Below are 21,638 nucleotides of genomic sequence, written 5' to 3'. Positions count from 1 at the left end.
TGATTCAGGGGAAAAAAATCAAAACTTCTCTGTCAAGAAATGATATGGGGGGAAAAATTCAAAACAACTTTATTATGAAATAGAGCTACAAGCACTTTCATGCAGAGATCCCTTTCTTTGTATCACGGATTGTGCAGCCCTCTTGAGGATGGTACCTTCCTTCCGAAAGTGGTTTTGGCGTTTCATGTCAATCAGGAAGTTTGGCTGCCTGTCTTTATTCCATCGGGCTCCACCGGGTCTTGCGGTCTCTGGATATGAGGCATCTCCTTCTGAGATACCTGGCGGCCACGAATGACTTCTGTCTTTCGGACTATCTTTTTGTGCTGGCGGCCCTATCCGGTGGGGGAGGCCTGCCTCTAAGGCTACCATCTATCAGTGGATCCGTACGGCGATTGCAGCTGCCTATGTATCAGCGAGGAAGAAGCCTCATTCTACCAGAGGAATGGCTTCCTCTTGGGCTGAATCGACAGTTGTTTCTCCCGAGGAGATTTGTAGGTCAGTCACTTGGTCCTCTGCATACTTTCACAAACTTGTACCAGCTTGATGTGGCAGTGAAGCATGATGCAGCTTTTGGGGTTTCAGTCCTTGCAGCAAGCTCATTGCGCCCCCCCCCCCCCCGATGTGCTGGGACTGCTTTGATACATCCTTATGGTGTAGATTTCAGAGGTTATTGTACAAAAATAAAAGATTAAGTTATTTACCTCTGCTAATCTTTCTTGTAAATATCCTCTGGAATCTACACACCTGCCCAGGCTTGTCTGTCCGATTCGCAGGTCACCTAACCAGTAACTGGTATGCTGGGTTTCTGTCCTTGACTAGCCTCTCTAAGAATTCCATTCTTGTTCCCTTATGTAAAGTTTGCGGGTCCCTTGGTGGTTGCCCCTTCTGACCTCAGGCTGTGTCTCCTTTATCCACATTTAGGCTGGTTTCAATTTGTTTTCTATTCAAATTTATTGTTATACAAAGTTTGGCCTTAGGGCTCTATTTGTTTACAATTGTTATTCAAGAGCAGATTTGATATGTAGCAGGGAGTCCCCCGCTCCCCCCTCTCTCTCTTTTATTTTGTTTCCTGTTTTGTGATATAGCTCTTCCTGGCTTGGGAACTGACTGGATATCCAGGGATAAGTTACAGGAGATGACCACAAAGGGAGAGGCTACAAGTTTGTTTCTAGTTCCCTACAGTTTCCAGGCTGGAAAAAGTAAATGATTCCAGAGGATATTTACAAGAAAGAAGATTAGCAGAGGTAAGTAACCTAATCTTTCGTTCTCAACCCAGTCTTTGGGGCAGTCCTAGCCAGTTATGTATATTCATTGTTGATATCCTGAAAACCAAAGACATAAGAGGTGCCATACTGGGACAGACTAAAAGTCCATCAAGCCCAGCATCCTGTTTTCAACAATGGTCATTCCAGGCTACAAGTACTTTGGCAAGATCCCTAAAGAGCAAAAGAGATCTTATGCTGCCCAAGTCCATCTTAATATTGGCCTGACTGGGTTGAGAACACTTGTCACAGAGCAATATGTTTAATAATACTTAGTGCCTTTGATTCCAGGCAAACCAAAGCAGTGTATAACAAATTTCTGAGGAACTATAGTAACAACATTGAATTAATAGTGAAGATCAAACAACATACTTGTGCAGTCAACATTATAAAGAGCAGACAAGCACCCAAACATTCAAGCATTGATTACAAGGTCCCACACTAATAATACTTTATCTTCCTCTATAATACTGCATCTTCCTCTGGTAGGTTATTGATTTTGGGCAAAGATAGGACGCTAACTACAGTGTGTATTTTGAACTACTTGTAGTTGCACCAATATTCTTATCTGTTTTTTAACTTAGAGAACCTTTCTGGTTCCATAGTTCCGGAGAGCTTTGAACTTGCCACAGAAAAACGAGCCAGAGAACGCATGGTGTTTGAAAAGAAGATTGCTGAGAGAGAAAATCAGAAGATGATGCAAGAGGAAGAAGAGAGAGTTCAGAGGGAGGAGAAAGAGAAGGAAGAGACAGCTAGACTCCGACATGAACTGGTATGAAAAGATTATTTAATATTAAGACAATTTTTGATCTTTGTTATTCCCAATTGGGATTACAAATCTTCATATGCTACTAAGCTTGGTCAATGATACTATTGAGGAGACTTTGAAAGAGGAGCTACCTTTTTGGTACAGCATATTACTGTATATTATCCTTGGACAAGCAGGCAGCATATTCTCACATATGGGTGATGTCACCCTTGGAGCCCAGTACGGACAGTGCTAAAAGTGTACTGTCACTTTAAACTTTTTAAGAAGCTTCAAGACTGCCCGCATGTGTGAGTGCCTTCCCACCCGATGTTGGCTCGCAGTTCCTCAGTTCTTCGTTTTCCGCAAAGCAAAGAAGTTGTTTTTTGGACTCTATCCAAATCGAGTTGCCTTACCAGTCAACATACTTTTAGACTTTTGGCTTGATTTTTCTTTTCTTTTAAGTATTTTTTCTTCCGTTCCAAAAAAAAAATAATTAATTTCCTTGTTCTTTTCTGTCTCCTCAATCAGGTCTTCAGGCCTTTTTTTCTCACTAGTTTTCCTTCTCGGGGTGCAACCATTGCATTTTTTTACTTTGTCACTGAGATTTTTCCTCACATGTCAGGGCTTTCTAGCGGGTTCAAAAAGTGCTCTCGTTGCCCATGGCCCATCTCCATCACTGACCCACACAGCTGGTGCATTCAGTGTCTGGGACCAGAGCATTGAATAGACATTTGCATCCGCTGTTCTACTTTGCAAAATCACTCTCTTAAGTCTCGAAGCATTCCAGTAAGAGAAGCTGGTGACAAATTGATGCCATCGGTAGCAGGATCGATGCCTCCCTCAACATCGGACATCGTTCCTGCATCTGGTAAACCTGCTAAGAAGCCATTCTCTTCACAACAAGCATCACAGGCATCTTCTGCATCGAGTCCCTCGATGTATGCCAAGCCTCGACGCCATCATCGATCTCCTTAACTGAGGACTCTATACCCACTTCTAGAATGACGTGATTGGCTGTGATCTTTAGACCTCAAAGAGGCCTACACATACATTCTCATCCATCCAGACCACAGAAAGTTTCTTCGTTTTCATGTAGATCAGGGGTGTTGAACTCAATCACATAAGGGGCCGAAATCTAAAACATAGGTTAAGTCGCAGGCTGAATTTTTTATTAAGATACTTAGGGATTCTTTTATTAAGGTACTCTAACCGATTTAGCGTGCACTAAATACACACGTTAATAAAAGGACTCCTTAGTCTTAGTAGAAGTATAGGGTTGCAATCTCTACAACCCCACACTGGCTCTGTGATGTAAACAAAAAAAATAAAAAAGACTTTTCCTCTCTTTTTTAGGTCCTAGCTCACGCTTGCTAAACACCAGCTCTGGCAGGATACACATTTCAAATGTGACATATTATCACAAAACAGAAAATAAAATTATATTTCTACCTTTTGTTGTCTGGTCATTATTCAAATTATGTTGGTCCCAGGCTCTTGTTGTCTTTTGATAACTCGCATGCCAGGGTCTCCTGCCCATTTGTTGTTTTCTTCTTTCTCTGTGCTAACCACCCATCTTCCATCTCTGTCCTCCCCTTCTGTTTCCCTTCCCTCCCCCAGAGGTCTGGCATCTTTCCTTTTTTTTCATCTCCATCCCTGCAGCTGTAGAGGTGGACCCCACCATCCCCAGATCCACAATCTCTCCTTTTTTCAGCTACCCTTTCATCCGGCATCTCTCCCTGCTTCTCCACCATCTCTCCTTTTCCCTCCTATCCATTATCTCTATCCCCTACCCCTACACACCATCCCTTGGGTCCAACTTCTCTCCCTTTCTGTTCCTTCCCTCCCTCCATCCCATTGTCCACCATCTCTCTCCCTCTCCTCTGTTTTTAGACCAATTATTTTTTCCCCTACCGTCCCCCCTCCCCCATCCTCAGTCCAGCATATGCATGTCTGTTTGGACCCCTCCTTCCCTCCCTGTGTGTACTTCTACACCAGGGCCTGCCTTCTTTCTAGTGTCCTCTGGCTTCCCGGTCTCACCTTCAAGGCAGCCTGGAGAGGATCGGCTGTCAGCTGTAGCAAACCTAGCAGGCTGCCGATGGCCTCCACAGCACATTCCCTCTGCCATGGTCCTGCCCCTCCTCTGATGTACAGGACTATGGCAGAGGGAACGTGCTGCGGAGGCCATCGGCAGCTTGCTAGGTTCTGCAGGCTGCTTTGAAGGTGAGACCGAGAAGCCGGGATGGAGTGAGGGAAGGAACAGAGGGCCAAATCGTGGGCCAAATCTAACTATTTGGCCCGCGGGCCTGAGTTTGACACCCCTGGTACAAAGTTATACCATTCAGCCTCGATTCATCTCCAAAGATATTCACAAAGTGCCTAGTAGTGGTAGCAGCATCCCTACACTTCAACGGTTTCAAGTGTTTCCTTATCTAGACTATTGGTTGGTAAAAGCTGCTTTGCCTCAAGCAGTGCACTCAGCTATACAAGTGACCATAGCTTTTCTCCAGCTTCTAGGGTTCAAAGTAAATTTTCCAAAGTCTTATCTTCAACCCACTCAAGTGTTGGAATCATTTGAGCCGTGCTCAATAGGACTCTTCTATGAGCTTTCCTACCCCAGCAAAGACAACACACCTTACTTCACCTTTGCAGTCATGTGTCCTCTCTACAAAACATCTCAGCAAGAAATATGATGAATCTGATGAGTCACATGGCATTCACAGTTCATGTAGTTCCCTTTGCTCAACTTCATCTCAGATCAGCTCAGTGGAGCCTGGCATCTCAGTGCTCTCAGGCCAAAGATTCCTTATCCCAATGGATCAGAGTCACCTCGCTTCTTCAAACTCTTCAGTGGCGATTGAATCCAACAAATCTCTCCTAAGTTTTACTATTTCCACATCCCTCTACATCAGAAAGTACTCACAACAAATGCCTCCACGTGTGCATGGGGTTCTCACCTGGACAGCCTCTGGACTCAGGGACTGTGGTTTGCTCGAGAAAAGGCACTTCATATCAACCTGTTAAAATTACGGGCCATTCGTAATACCCTGAAAACATTTCAGGTAGAGAATGACATGGGGAAAAAATTTGTCCCTTATTCACTCAAAAACAAGCCCCACACGGACAAACGATACACACACCCAGCAACACTACAAGGCCTTACTTACATCCCACAACATTCACACTCCCCAAAGAGAAAAGGAAAAAGAAAAGAAGTGGAGAAAAAGGCCTCAGTTCAGCTTCATCTGGCCAAAAAAACTCCACTCCTACAAAAGCTGTTTATGTGTAAATGCTGAAAAATAGTCCAAGATAACAAGGCAACTAAAGTAGCCTGCCAGGTGGTATCAAACGGCACGCCTAATACAGATGAAAGTCAGTGGGTGAATGTAACAAAAGGCAGTATAGTCCAGCTCATAACATCCATAGCAAAAGCAAGAAAAAAATAACTTAGCCGCTAATGGCCTCCAAATCCAGGCCAGGCAGTCCTTACACCCAACGGGGAACCCTCCGTTTCGCGTCAAATCACTGCGTCAGGGGTGTTCATATTATTGCTTCACATCCAGATATTCCAGACCCACCATACTCCTCAAACATCCTCACCACTTCATTGATCTCGCCTCAGAAGAAGCTTCCTCGTGTGGGGTATTCATCTTCGGATATCTCCCCTCCTCTGGGCCCGGAGTTCGAGGATGCCTATGGACCTTTCTCTCCTTGTCGATCCCATGCTTCCTTGGATCAGGAGGCTTCGACTTCTGCAAGTCCGTCCCGACGTCCCGTCTTAGCGGACCAGCTGTCTTTTTCATCTTTTCTGCGGCAGATGGCGGATGATCTGGACATCACCTTGGACTCGGGTTCCCGTTACTCCAAGGAGTACTTGGATACCATGCATCTGCCTCATCCTCCGGCTGAGTCTGTTCGCCTGCCTCTGCACAAGCTCCTCGACCAAACCTTCATACAATGTTTTGAAACACCGTATTCCATTCCTGCCGTTCCTGGCAAACTGGGTGCCAGGTACCGCACGGTTCATCATAAGGGGTTTGAGGGCTCCCAGCTCTCCCATCAATCACTGTTGGTCGAGTCCTCCCTTAAAAGATCTCATCCGTCCCGTCTATGCCTCGGTGCCTCCGGGCAGAGAGGGGAGGACCATGGATAAGTTCGGCAGGCGCATCTACAAGAACTCGATGATGGCTTCCCGAGTTCTCAACTACACCTTCCATTTTGCCACTTATCTGGAGCTCTTCCTCCCTGTGCTTCGGAAGTTTGTGCCTTACATCGAATCTCAAGCTCGGTTTGAATTCGAGGAGGTCGTCGCCTCGCTGTCTCAGCTACGTCTTCAGTTGAGGCAGTCCTCTTATGATGCATTTGAGCTTTCGGCACGGGCGGCCGCCTGTTCCGTGGCCATGCGTCGCTCGGCGTGGCTTCGAACCATTGACATGGACCCGAACCTCCAGGACAGACTTGCCAATGTCCCGTGTGCAGGTGCTGATTTGTTTGACGAGTCTATTGAGACCGTGACGAAGAAGCTGTCGGACCATGAGAAGTCCTTTCAATCCATCCTTCGTCCGAAGCCTAAGCCTGCTCAGTCTCGACCTTCTCGACCGCCCTTGATCTACCAGCGGCGTTACACTCCCAGGCAGGCTCCTGCTGCGAGGCAACCAGTGAAGAGACAGCCGCCGCAGAAGTCTCAACAAAAACCTCAGCCTTCTGCTGTCCCCAAGGCTCCTCAGCCTTTTTGACTCTTTTGTCGGGAGCATAACCAACACCGCTCTGCTATCCCCTGTTTTTCCAATTGGGGGTCGCCTCCATCATTTTTACCATCGATGGATGGCTATTACCACCGACCTTTGGGTCCTTACCATCATCAGGGAGGGATACTCTCTTCAATTCCATCGGGTCCCCCCGGACCATCCTCCAAGAGAGTATTCTTCCAACTTGACCCAGACCGCCCTTCTTCTTCAGGAAGCTCAGGCTTTGCTCCGGCTTCGGGCCGTTGAGCCGGTCCCTGTGGACCAATACAACCGAGGGTTTTACTCCCGGTACTTCCTTGTTCCGAAGAAGACGGGCGACCTGCATCCTATTCTGGACCTCAGGGTGCTCAACAAGTTCCTGGTCAAGGAGAGATTTCGCATGCTGACCCTTGCTTCTCTCTACCCCCTCCTCGAGCAGAACGACTGGTTATGCTCTCTGGATCTAAAAGAGGCCTACACTCACATTCCAATTCATCCGGCCTCTCGCAAATTCCTCAGATTTCGGGTGGGACATCTGCATCTGCAGTATCGAGTGCTTCCTTTCGGCCTGTCCTCGTCTCCCAGAGTTTTCACCAAGTGTCTGGTAGTGGTGGCTGCTGCACTCCGGAACAATGGTCTTCAGGTGTTTCCTTACCTCGACGACTGGCACATCAAAGCTGCCTCGGCTCCAGGGGTCATCTCGGCGACCCAAATGACTATTTGGTTCCTGCAGAGTCTGGGGTTCGAGATCAACTTCCCCAAATCTCATCTGCAACCGACCCAGTCCCTTCCCTTCATCGGGGCGGTTCTGGATACTTTACAACTCAGAGCATGCCTTTCTCCTCAGCGCCGGGATGCTCTGCTTCATCTCTGCCAGTCGGTGTCTTCTCGCCAGTCCATCTCAGCCATATGCAGAAGGAATCAACTCCGGATTTTATTCTGTGCTCCTCCTGACTTCATTGGGAGTTCTACTGCCACCTGCAGTTTTTCCCTTCAGCACACAAGCTGTAAGGATTGTTTCTGTTCTGCTTTCCCTTTTTCTTCCTAGAGCACGTCGTCTTCAGTCTGCCACTGTTCAGGACTTGGGAGATGATGAGGATAATTTTGCTGATCCTTTGTTTTCTGCGGATGCTCCTCTCGTGTTAGAGGACCTGGGAACATACACTGGCTGTTTAGATCATAATTTGGCTGTGGAAGCTGGGGACAATCCTATGGTTCTGCATTTATTTAAGTCTGCTCCCTTACTGGATCTTATTTCTGAGGCTCTGTGTGAGTTAAATTTAGCCACTCAGCCAACTCCTTCACTCCGCACATAAAAGAGGAGGTAGAAGGTTCAGTCCTCGGCATTTCCCTGGCATCCAGATATTAACATTTTGATCTTGGAGCAGTGGGAATCTCCAGAGGGGTCTCTCAAAGTAGCGCTGTATCCTATGGCACAAGAGTGTCAGCCACTTTTTAGTCAGCCTAAAGTGGATTCCTTGGTTGCCCAGGTTACTAAGCCACCTCCCTTCTGAGCGAAGGCAGCATGGTGCTCAAAGACATGCAGGATGTAGTTCTTAAGAGACTTTTCAAGACAGTGGCTTTGAGAGTCAAAGCTGCTTTGGCCCCAATCAGCTGCTTTCTGCCTCCTTGCTGCTCATTTTGCTTTACTTTTCTACTTCTTTTCTCAGCCTTTATCAAGCAGTTCACTGCAGCACTATTACAAAATTTTCTCTAATTCCCGCACTCTATTTCTCTTCTGCTTCCCCTACATATTATCCTCCTCCCATTCTTCATTGGATTCCCAGTCTTCGTGGATCCCAGTCCACTGGGGACATAGGCCAGCTCAATCAAAAAATCTAGCCATTTTCCACCCCCCTCGATTGATATCCAAGTTAGAATGCTTCATTCTCCCTCTCACTTTTCTAGCTCTCGTTCAGCTCTAAAATCTTTAGATATAGGCCTAATCAACTCAAGATCAATGCACAATAAACATCATATTATTAAAGACCTATTTCTTCCTAACTCTCTTGACATCCTCTGCATTGTAGAAACCTGGCTGAAGGATGATGAAGAGGCTTACCTAACTTTTGCGAGTCCCCCTAGTTACTCTTACTCATTCAATCATCTCTCTAGAAAAAAGGGAGGTATTTTGGCCATAGTCTTCAAATCCTCACTTCACGTGAGTATCGATTCTCTACTGGTAAAAACGACCATTGAAGGCTATTCAACTCAAAATTAGTGTTGATCCAGTAATAGATCTATTACTGCTGTATATTCTATCACCTATCAGTCAAAATAGCATCGCCCAAGTCCAATCTATAATATTCGACTTTGCTACTCAGTCCCAATATCCTATAATATTGGTTGATTTCAATATCCACTTTGTTGACCTCAGCTCTACCTACACTCAGGTATTATTGACTATCTACACGATCTCAATTTCTCTCCTCTGATTTCTGACCCTACCCACTCCAAAGGTCACATACTTGATATGATCTTTATCCCTTATGATGAAGACCACATACCATTTTAGTAACAACAACAACTTTATTCTTGTATACCGCCCACCCACAAAAGATCCGGGCGGTTCACAAAGAAGAAGAACTGGACAATCAGTGAAACATACATATTAAACATAACAATTATATAATAAATTTATCAAACAAATATGTTTTTAAAATCCTTCTAAAAGCAGTATACGAAAACATTTGAAAGATCAAAGGAGTCAACCAAGAAAGCAGTTACTTACCATAACAGGTGTTATCCAGGGACAGCAGGCAGATATTCTCTACATGTCCCCTCTAAGTCTCCGTTTTTTTAGGGAAAAGAGCCCTAGCTTCTCCAATCTTCAGTGTATGAAAGGTTTTCCATACCCATTATCAAGTGTGTTGCTCTTTTTTGAACCCTCTCGAGCATCGCCATATCCTTCTTAATGTACGGCGACCAATATTGGACGCATTTCTCCAGATGCGAGCGCACCATCGCCCGAAACAACGGCAGGATAATGTCCTTCGTTCTGGTTGTAATACCTTTCTTGATAATATCTAGCTTTCTGTTCGCTTTCTTAGTGGCCACTGCGCACTGTGCCGATGGCTTCATTGTTTTGTTCACCAGTACCCCTAAGTCCTTCTCTTGGCTACTTTCACCCATTACCAGCCCTCCCATCATATAGCTTGGTTTAACTCTGTGATGCTGCTTCTTAAACACCAATTGTGATCACTAGAACGCAAATAGCGCTTGAACTACACCATTTAACATTAGTAAATACAAGGAGCACTCAAAATTCTACAATCTATTAATTTGGAAAAGAAAAAAATATTACAAAAAATGCATCGCAAAAGCAAGAAACTTATCTGCCCTTTTCTCCATTCTTAAAAAACTCGCTCAATTCAAACAGAAACAAACTACAATACACACTCCTATACCCTCAGCTCAAAATTTAGCAAATTTTTTCCAAGAAAAAATCAGCAACATTAGAAAAATATCAAGAATATATATGGTACCACCCACTACCCATTGGACACTAACCAAAATCTTCTTGGCTCTACCTGTTTAAGTTTCTCTCTCCCCTCTTTAATAAATATCCAGTATATTTCAATCTTTGGTCCATATATTCTGAAGCTAATTAATAATAGACTTTCCACAGCTACGATGTCTGATGCCTGGAAACACTCTGTCATTTACCCTACAATTAAAAATAGCAAAGAAAGTACACAAGAATGCTCTGATTATAGGCCAATAGCTATGTTTCCATTCCTGGCGAAATTAACAGAAAAAAATCGTATTTAATCAAATTTCCAATTTCATAGATAAAACTCAAATCCTTCACCCCAGTCAAACCAGGTTTTGCAAAATAATTCCATGGAACATGCTTTACTAAGCTTAACAACTACCATACAATACTTCATGGACCAGCATAAATCAGTTATTCTTGTCTCCTTGGATCTTTCTGTGGCCTTCGACACAATAGACCAGGGGTGCCCACACTTTTTTGGCTTGCAAGTTACAGATGACTTTAAAATATGCAATTTCACTTCAGTAACAAATATACAAAAATAGACAAATATACACCCTACCCTTTTACTAAACCGCAATAGCGTTTTTTAGCACAGGGAGCTGCGCTGCTCCTGACGCTCATAGGCTCCCTTCCCTAAAAAACGCTAGTAAAAGGGAGCCATAGTGCAAAATATAGACATCGGATATAAATTCTCAAAATGGACACATTTTGATCACTAAATTGAAAATAAAATCATTTTTCCTACCTTTGTTGTCTGATGATTTCATGAGTCTCTGGTTGTACTTCCTTCTGACTGTGCATCCAATATTTTTTCCCTTCTTTCTGCCTCCTGCATTCTTCCTCTCCTCCAGACCGCACTCCATTCCCCACCCAACATTTCTCTCTGTCCCTCCATGAGTCCAACTTTTTCTTCCTTTCTCCCTGCCACCCGACACATTCCATTCTGTCCCCCAACTTTTTCTTCCTCTCTCCCTTCCCCTTCCCTTTCTTTCTTTCTCTCTCTCTCCCTGGCCCTCTTTCTTTCTTTCTTTTTTTTTAATGTTTTTATTAAAGGAACAATGCACAGAAGAAAATGTCACCCAGAAAAGAGAACAGCATATTACACTGTCTCAAAACAAGAGACAACAAAAACAGGCATAGCATCTATATAAGCATCTCCCAGGCAAAGTCCAATTTTTGAATAGAGAAAGGGACCTCCCCCCTCCTTCCCACCTGTGCATCCCAAGACTCCAACCCGGTCTAAAAAGAACTCCAGCAATCCAGGTAAGCTACAGATTTCCAACTGGTTGCCCCCTTTCTATGCTGTCGTTCTCAACTCGCCATCTGAGACAGGTGAGCTCGCCACTGTTGGACTATGGGACGCACATCTCCTACCCAATGTTGTAGTATGAGTTCTGGTGGAGGCTGGTATTTCAGAGCCTCAGCGGCATTTTATATTAGTGGCTTTGGGAATAACTAAAAAACTCTTTCTTTCTGTCTTTCTTTCTCTCTCCTTGTTCCCCTTTCTGTCTGTCTCCCTGCCCCCCAAACGCCGCAAAAGCCAAGCCAAGCCTGTGCAGCCACTGCACAAGCGCCGGGCCCATAAGCCTCCCCCCCTCCCCGACATCAATTCTGACATCGGAGAGGAAGTTCCAAGTCAGCCAGGCAGCAATTGGCTGGTCCAGAACTTCCTCTCCGACATCAGAATTGACGGGGGGAAGGCATGTGGGCCCAGCGCTTGTGCAGTGGCTACACACGCCTGGCTTTTGCGGCATTGGGGAAGCAGGGAGAACGCAAAGGCAACACGAGTTTATCCCAGAGGGTGTCTGCGATCGACTTGTGTTGCCCTTGTGATCTACTGGTCGATCGCGATCGACCTTTTTGGGCACCCCTACTATGGACCATCAACTTCTACTTCAAAGACTAGCTATGGTGGGCTTCTCCAAAGAAATTTTCGATTGGTTCAATTCATACTTTTCTAACTGCACTTTCACTGTCTCGTTCAACAATTCCTTATCTTCATCTTCCAAAACAACTTTGGTATCCCTCAGGGATCTATTCTGTCCCCCCTTCTCTTTAACATTTTATCTGGCACCTTTACTAACATTATGTCAATCTATTGGCCTCTCTGCTTTTGCCTAAGCAGATGACATACAGATCATCCATCCCATCGATGTTTTTGACCCCACAAATATCAACATCATCAATTCAAAATTAGATAAATTTAGTGGTTATAGGGTCACTTATTATACCCAAAACTCAATGCCTTTTCTTCCCCTGGAAAGACAATATTCATCTTGCATCTCCTATCTCCATTGAACGCTTTCCAGTTGTCTCAGTTAATTCAGTCAAAATCCTGGGAGTTATAATCAACAGTAAATTATCTTACCGGCTTCAAATCAGTGCTGTTAAAAATTGTTTTTTTAAACTTAGAATGATTAGATCATTAGCCAACATTTTGGACCCTCAATCCCTTAACATTTTGATCCACTCTTATTTCTAAGCTAGTCTACTACAACTCATTATACAAAGGTATATGCCAAAAAGACATCAGGCATCTTCAAATAATCCAAAACACCGCTATAAAAATTACCACAAACATGAAGAAATTTGACCATATAACTCCTCTGTTAAAAATGCTCATTGGCTGCCTATACCACACAGAATTACTTATAAAATCGCCATTCTCTCCTTCAAAGCCCAAAATACTAAGGAACCTGCTTTTATCTACAAGCATCTCATCCCATACGACCCACCTAGAACACTAAGATCCACTACTCAACATCTTCTCCACATGCCCTCCATAAAGATAATCAGTACTCATCAGGCCATGTCAGTCGCCGTTACTGCTCCCACAATCTGGAACGCCCTACCAACTCATAAGGGCAGAAAGTAATCTAGATAATTCAAGGGAAGTTTAAAATGCTTCCTCTTCAAAGATGCTTACGAAAGCTGATCCTGTCAGATCGCTCTGATCTACTTAAACCCTGATTTCTCCCCTTCCCCCTTGGTTTTACCTTCAATGTCTTCTTTTCTTTTAAATATTGTTGCTCTCCCCTTCTTCCTCTTGTTTTATTGTACGTTATGTCTGTACGGTTTATGGTTTATTAATCTTGTTATACCGCTCGTTCATTTCACTGGTCCAAGCGGTTTACAGAATATAATAAAAGTAAAATAAAATAAATATAAAAAAAGAACTCCATTGAAGGCATTCCAATTGTTTTGTCAGTATTATTTTAATTTGACTCTTGATTGTTTCCCTTATTTTTTAAATTGTAAAACGCTTAGAAGTTATGATTGGCATTTTATAAAAAATTTTAATAAACTTGGAAACAAGCTGAAATTTGCATGGCCTCTAATGGATTGGTTTGTGGACTCTTCCACAGTTTGCCCAGAAAAGGCGATCAAAGTGCAAGCCACTGTGAGAATGTTGCTCATTATTTTAGCCATAGATCCTGTGCCGCCTGAAGACTCGGGTTCAGGGAGATACTCCATATACTTTTAGAATGATTTATTTTATTCACTGATTGTATAATTTTAGTACTGTATGTGAACTGCCTAGAACTATGTGCTAAGGCGGTATATAAAAAATAAAATTATTATTGTTATTTATCGTGTCAAAGAAAGACTCCGATTGGACACTCATTCTGGACCTTATGTAAATACAGCGCTCAAATTTCTGCTCTTTTGCATGGAGACAGTTCGATCTGTCATAGCTGCAGTGACCCCAGGAGAGTTCCTAGCCTCTCTATTTCTGACGGAGGCCTACCTGCATATTCTTATTTTCCCAGACCACAGAAAGTTTCTCAGATTTCTTGTTCTGGAAAATCATCAATTTTCAGCTCTACCCTTTGGTCTGGCGTTGACTCCTCACACCTTCACCTGCGCAAGATGGAACTGCAGGTAAATCCCTACCTGGAATGACTGGCTGATCAGAGCCTCCTTGTTGTCTGAGGGTCAGCATACAGTTGATTATGTGATCCGAGTCCTGGAGGACCTGGGTTGGATTATAAATTACCAAAAGAGCATTTTGACGCTGACTCAATCCCTGGAGTACCTGGGAGTCTTGTTTGGCATGGCTGCCAGACGAGTCTATCTTCCAGAGGCATGCAGACAGAAGCTATGCTCTCAGATTTCTTGTCTCTTGGACAAGTCAGCTCAGTTAGCATGGGACTATTTACAAGTCCTGGGATCCTTGGAGGCCACAATAGATGTGGAGCCTTAGGCGAGAGCCCACATGCATCCTCTCTAAAATGCGTTACTTTCTCACTTGTCTCAGCAGGAGGATGCATTGCAGAAATGTCTGCCTTTGACATTGGAGACTCGAGCCAGCATGCATTGGTAGCTCCATCCTCAGTCCCTCTCCAAGGGCATGCCTCTGCAGATTGCTTCCTGGTTGGATGGGAAGCCCATTTCAACTGTCGTCTGATTCAGGGGCATTAGACACCCTCTCAGAAGAAATGGTCTTTAAGCAGTCTAGAACTGCATGCCATTCAGTTGGCTCTGGTGAGATTGCAGAAGACTCTCAAAGGTCAAGCGGTCAGAGTCTTCTCCAACAATGTTACAGCAGCGGCTCATATCAATCACCAGGGAGGCACCAAGAGTGCATCTTTATTCTGGAAGCCCGTATGTTCTTCCAGTGGGCAGAGAATCATCTTCAGGCACTATTGGCAGTGCATCTTGTAGGTATGGACAATGTTCAAGTCGACTTCCTCAGCAGACAGATCTTGAATCTCGGCGAGTGGATGCTTTGACATCATGGTGACAGCAAATAATAAGAAAGCAGACAGATTCTTCAGTCGAAGATTTGAGCCTGGAAGTGAGGGTCTAGATCAGGGGTGTCAAACTCAATCATATAAGGAGACAAAATCAAAAACATAGGTTAAGTCATGTGGCAGATTTTTTATTAAGATACTTAGGGTCCTTTTATTAAGGTATGTTAACCAATTTAGCATGCACTAAAGATTAGCACACGCTAAATGCGTACCTTAATAACAGGACCCCTTAGTCTTAGAAGTATAGGGTTACAACCTCTCCAACCCCACGCCGGCTCTGTGATGTAAACAAAATAAATAAAAAGACTTCCTCTTTCTTTTAGGTCCTAGTTAATGCTTGCTGTCTAACACCAGCTCTGGCATGATACACATTTCAAATCTTACATATTGTAATCGCAAAACAGAAAATAAAATTATTTTTTTCTACCTTTTGTTGTCTGATCATTATTCTAATCATGTTGGTCCCTGGCTCTTGGTTGTCTTCTGATAACTCGCTTGCCAGGGCCTCCTGCCCATTTGTCGTTGCCGTCTTTCTCTGTGCTAACCATCTCTGTCCTCCCCCGGAGGTCTGGCATATTTCCTTTTTTTCATCTCCATCCCCATAGCTGCAGCGATGGACCCCACCATTCCCAGATCCATCATCTCTCCTTTTCTCAACTACCCTTTCATACAGCATCTCTCCCTCTTTCTCCACCACCTCCCTTTCTCTTCTCAACTACCCTCCTATCCAGTATCTCTATCCCCCCTCCACACCATCCCTTGTGTCCAACTTCTCTCCCTTTCTGTTCCCTCCATCCCGTTGTCCACCATCTCCCTCCCTTTCTGTTTTTGGACCCATTATTTCTTCCGTTTCTCCCATCCTCAGTCTGGCATATGCACATCTCTTTGGACCCTCCTTCCTTCCCTCCGTGTACTTCTACACCAGGGTTCTCTCCCCCCTCCCCCCGGCTCTGCAGCAAGTTTTGCAAAGGATTGTGAAGACCTGCAACATGACATAAACACGCTCGAGGAATGGGCCACGGCATGGCAAATGAGGGTGATGCATGTCGGTAACAAAAATCTTATACACAAATACAGGATGTCTGGTGCAGTACTCAGAGAGACCCCCTCAGGAAAGAGACTTGGGAGTACTGCTAGATAAGTTAATGAAGCCGTCCGCAGCAAAAAGGGCGAACAGAATGCTCGGAGAAGGTTATGCCGCTGTACTGGGCCATGGTACGCCCCCACCTGGAGTACTGCATCCTGCACTGGTTGCCATACATGAAGAAGGACATTGTACTACTCAAAAAGGTCCAGAGAAGAGCGACTAAAATGGTTAAGGGGCTGGAGGAGTTGCCGTACAGTGAGAGATTAGAGAAACTGGGCCTCTTCTCCCTTGAAAAGAGGAGACTGAGAGGGGACATGATCGAAACATTCAAGATAATGAAGGGAATAGACTTAGTAGATAAAGACAGGTTGTTCACCCTCTCCAAGGTAGAGAGAATGAGAGGGCGCTCTCTAAAGTTAAAAGGGGATAGATTCCATTCAAACGTAAAGAAGTTCTTCTTCACCCAGAGAGTGGTAGAAATATGGAACGCTCTTCCAGAGGCTGTTATAGGGGAAACCTCCCTCTGGGGATTCAAGGCAAAGTTAGACAAGTTCCTGCTGAACAAGAATGTACGCAGGTAAGGCTAGACTCAATTAGGGCACTGGTCTTTGATCTAAGGGCCACCACAGGAGCTCACTGCTGGGCATGGTCCACTGGTCTGACCCAGCAGCGGCAATTCTTAAGTTCCCTCTGCTGCGTTCCCACTCCTCCTCTGACATACTGGACTGCAGCAGAGTTAACGCACTGCGGAGGCTATGGCAGCCTGCTAGGATCACTAAAGCCAACTGGTAATCCTCTGTAGGCTGCTTTGAAGGAAGCCGGAGGACACTAGAAAGAAGGGAGAAAACATGCAGGTGGACAATGAGATGGAGGGAGGGAAGGAACAGGGTATTTTCTCATGGGCCAAATTTAATTACCCTGCGGGCCAAATTTGGTCCGCAGGCCTGGGTTTGACACCCTTAGTCTAGATCAGGGCTACCCAAGTCCGGTCCCTGAAATCTACTGGCAGGTCAGGTTTTCAGGATATCCACAATGAATATGCATGAGAGAGATTTGCCTGCACTGCCTTCTTGATATGCAAATCTCTCTCATGCATGTAAATTGTGGATATCCTGAAAACCTGGCCTGCCAGTAGATCTCGAGGACCGGACTTGGGCAGCCCTGGTCTAGATGCTCTGGTCCAGCCATGGCCTCAACGCATCCTTTTGTACGTCTCCCTTGCCCATGATACGCTGTGTCCTTCAATGGATTGCAACTCATCAGGGAAGAGCTATTCTGGTGGCACTAGATTGGCCTCACAGGCAGTGGTATGGAGATCTGATACCACGGCCTCCAGTTGCAGGTGCATCCAGACCTCCTTTTGCAGGATCCAATATGCATGGAGGATCCCAATAACTTTGCTTTTATGGCATGACTCTTGAGTGCAAAGGTCATCGCCACCCTTCTCAAGTCTACAGTGTCTGCTTACGCTAAAGCAATGGTGCATCCAAGAACTAGTGGAGCTGTGTTCAGCTCCAGTTTCGGTATTGTTAGTCTTTCTCCAAGCTATCCTTAACAAGGTCCTCACTGGCTTTGCTCGAGTCGCTGGGCTCTCTTGTTTTTAGAGCTTGGGATCTTAGACCAACGCTGGTATCTCATCCAGATATCACAGGATTTCTGAAGGGTGCTCTTCACATCAGACCACTGATCAAGCCACTGTTTTCTTCTTGGGACCTTAATGTGGTTCTGCGAGGACTCGCCGTTTGAGCCACTGGAAGAAGCGTCCCTCTTGGACTTGATGCTAGAGACAGTTTTTCAGGTAGCGACGACCTCAGCATGATGAGTTTTGGAGCTCAATTGTAGAGAGCCTTTCCTTAAAATCTTAGAGACTGGAATTTCCCTGCGCTCTGGCCCTTCTTTTCTATTGAAGGTAGTTTTGGCAGAAAAGTGAAGTCCACTTACCTGTATTCCAACCTACGGGTTCTAAGAAACAGGACTGCATTTTGAAGAAGTTGGACATCGGAATAGTACTTCTTTATTTATCTGGAAGTCGACAATGACTTTAGCTTCTCTGACCATATGTTTGTGCTGACTGATTCAACTAAGCAAGGTGCACCTGCTTCTAAGACCACGATTTCCAGATGGATCCTTAAGGCCATTTCGTGTTTCTGTTAAAGCCCATTCAACTGGAAGTGTAGCCTCGTCATAGGCAGAGATTTGTAGAGCTGCAATTTGTAGAGATTTATAGAGCTGCGATTTGTTCCATTCTACACACATTGGCAAAGTTTTACAGGGTGGGTATTGCGGCAAGAGAGAACTCTGCCTTTGGGTCCTCCGTATTAAGGGTTGACGCAGTCAGCCCGCCCCATATTTCTGGGACTGCTTTTATATATCCCGCTTGTCCAGAATGACACACCTATTGCACTGGAAAAAGAGATTGTTCTTATCTTGTTAATATTTTTTCAAGTAGATAGGTTTGTCATTCTGGGCCCCCGCTCTGTCCTTCATGCGCCTGTCTACTGTCTCATTCTATTTATTCTTCAAGTTTGTATCTTGGATGCCAGTCAGCCCTTTGGACCCTGAAGAATTCTGTATAATATGTTTATAGTCACTACAAGGGTACTACATGAGTTCCTTTAATGCTTCTGTTGGCTGTTCCTTGTTCATTGATTGTTCAAGTGTTATGTTTGAGCAGAACAGTTGATTTGTTTGAGAAATTTCCCATTTTTGTCCTTACTTCACCTGATTTTAATGGAGTTCTTGCATGCTTGGGTACTAACTGCAGGTGACAGCAGAGCTGCTAGTGAAGTAGGAGGGTCACAGAAAAAAATCATGAGTGGATTCCTTCTGTATAATATGACACACCTATTTACTGGAAAATATATTACCAAGATAAGGACATAATCTCTTTATATAATGAACAAAAGGCACTGCTGTACTCTCCTTAGCTGTATGTGAAATAACATGTTTTTGTTTCCCATACAGTGAGGAATCAAATTTGTAATTTCATGCTACCCTTACATATCTAATCTACTTTAATTTCCATCTTATATACCGGATCATTCCAGCAAGGACTCGAGCCGGTTAACAAAGATTTAAAAGAATATAATATAAAACAATAGTGAAGGTAATAGAAAAATTTTCAATTAATTAGATCAGTCCTCAGTTAAGAATCTCTGAAAGAGATAAGTTTTCAGATTTTTCCTAAAAAGTGATAGAGATAATGATGTTCTGATAATCGAGGAAAGACCGTTCCAAACTTTTACCAAGGAATAGGATAAGGAATGTGAGAATTTATTTAGGGTTTTAATCCCTTTAACAGAAGGGAAGAGCAATTTAAATGTATGTGTATTCCTGGTAGTGTGAAACTGAAGAGAGTTAAATGATAGATGTAATAAAGGTGAAAAAATTCCATGTAAAATTTTAAAAATTACATTGGTACACTTAAATTGAATTTGCCAGTAAACAGGAAGCCAATGAAGTAACCTCAAACTTGGACTGTGTGTATATGAGATGAATTCTCAAACTGATATGGTCTTTCTTCTCTTTCTAGGTTCATAAGGCACAACCGGTACGTAAATACAAGGGTGTTGAGGTGAAGGGCAGTGAAGTGCCTCTGACCATTCCCAAATCTCCTAATTTTTCAGACAGATTTCAGTGTTAAAGCTGAATCTAAATGACTGGTGCATGTTCTCATCTCTTGGACGATAAGTTTTTCCTCCCTTTGGACTCTTTGTAAAAGGTGTTTTCATACAGCGTATATTCTTTATGCTAAGGAGAAGGAATTTCCTTGCTCTTTTGGATATAGTGTGACTCTTAACTGTAAAACAAAACATCTGTAGTCAAGTCACATGGTGTACTGCTGTCACCATGAAGTTTTGAGACTCAAGAATAAATAAAATTGTGTGGCTCCTCTGCACAGCTGAAAGTATTTATCTTGTAACCTTCTTAATAGGACATTAATAAAGCATTAAATCTGTTCCTAATGGAATCTAGCAGTCTCTTTTTTATAACTTGTTAAAATTTTTAATATTTTGAATATGTTGAAAACTAAATGCTAGTGCCTTTATTTACCCTCTCCTTTACAAAGCCACGCTTGAATTCCTATGAGCATCCAAGCTGTTACCACTACAGCCAGCGCTAAAAACACTAGCACGCTAGCTGTGGTTTCTGATACATAAGTGTTATGATGGGTGTATCCATTATATATTTTTCCTTATTAGTTAAATAGGTCTAAGAACTGTCCATCAAGCCCAGTATCCTGTTTTCAACAGTGACCAACTTAGGTCTCAAGTACCTAGCTAGATCCCAAGTAGTAAAACAGATTTCCAGTGCAATAGGAATGGTATGCTGAACCTTAGGCATACTGCAGAAAGATGTCAGTCACAGCTTTTGAAACCTTCTTCTCCCAGGATTCTGCTTCCCCCTCCAGTTTCTCTTTCTGCAGGTGAACATGAAAAGTGTCTTCTGATCTGCTAAGTTCATTTCTTTTTTTATTTTGCGATAGTTTTATGTTGGTTGTTTTTTTTTTTTTTTTTGCTCTAGTCACGGTCTTTTTTGTGAAATCAGAGATCCCTTTTGACAAGGGCCTACCCTGCTTGCGTGAGAGGAGCAGATTTATATCTCCAGCTAGCAGATCTTTTGTTCAGGGACCTGTATTAGCCAGCCTGCTGAAGATTAGTGGTCCATTCCCCTGCTATTTGCTCGCCCCTTTAACTTGGTCCGGAGCTGGAGAGCAGGCTATTTAGTAGCTAATATTGTTCCTTGAGGGTGTTCACGGTGCTGGCTGCGTTTCATCTCCCCCCCCCCTTTTCCGTGTGAGGTCGGGAAGAGGTTGAAGTTCAGTCTGTGGAAGTCCAACTGGCAGCCTGAATATCCCAGCAAAGTGGCTAAGTGACTGGAAGCAGAGTGCCTTTCCTAGAACAGCTACACCTGAGAGGAGCTGAAGCAAGCAGCAGCAGCACTATTTCCCCAGCACATGGTCTGTGAGTAAAGCTGCGACAGCCTGTGGGGAAAAATTGTGTAGGGGCGGGGTATCTTCAAAAGCTGTTTTTAACTATTTCTAAAGCTATGGCCTTGGTCACCCTCCCCTAAAATCTTGTTTTTTGAGGTGATTTTAAGCTGTTTTTAGCACACAAATTCACCAGCGGTTGCCATCTTAGGTTTTTCCAATTTTTTTCTAAGTTCTCAAACTTCTCCAAAACATTTCATTTTGCTTCTATAAGAACATAAGAATTGCCATAATGGGACAGAGCAAAGGTCCATCAAGCTCATCTACACTTCCTCCCTTGGTACCTAGTACCATCTCTATGCTGACGACTTATCTACCTCTCTATGCCTAAAATATCTATGGCAATCTAGGCCCGAGTCGCAACCTGCCTGACTCACATTGCTACAAGGATCTCTCACCATCATCTGTCTTTCTCCTCCTTTTTTCGACAGATGGCTGCTGATTTGGACATTCAGCTGGACACTGGGTCCAAATTTTTGAAGGAGTATCTGGAGACAATGCATTTCCCTCAACCACCTGCTGAATCCCTTAAGCTTCCTCTTCATAAGTTGCTGGATCAGACCTTTGTTCGCTG

At 44.0% G+C, this 21,638-nt stretch overlaps 1 protein-coding gene across 6 annotated transcripts in view; it reads left to right on the top strand.

Annotated features, from left to right (window-relative positions):
* TPX2 (TPX2 microtubule nucleation factor) overlaps positions 1-20,039 on the top strand; it is a 221,505-nt gene extending 201,466 nt beyond the window's left edge. For 4 of the 6 annotated variants that reach the window (XM_033962526.1, XM_033962525.1, XM_033962528.1 and 1 more), the window contains 2 exons: positions 1,847-2,034; positions 19,607-20,039. In XM_033962526.1, coding sequence (XP_033818417.1) covers positions 1,847-2,034; positions 19,607-19,717 — 299 coding nt within the window. In that variant the 3' untranslated portion in view covers positions 19,718-20,039. The remainder of the gene's footprint in view (positions 1-1,846; positions 2,035-19,606) is intronic. The other 2 variants (XM_033962529.1, XM_033962527.1) reach the window with 1 other exon arrangement.
* Positions 20,040-21,638: the final 1,599 nt, after the last annotated feature.

Source organism: Geotrypetes seraphini, chromosome 11 (assembly GCF_902459505.1).
Source record: "Geotrypetes seraphini chromosome 11, aGeoSer1.1, whole genome shotgun sequence".
NCBI classification, from domain to species: domain Eukaryota; kingdom Metazoa; phylum Chordata; class Amphibia; order Gymnophiona; family Dermophiidae; genus Geotrypetes; species Geotrypetes seraphini.
This window is presented reverse-complemented; position numbering and strand designations above follow the sequence as displayed.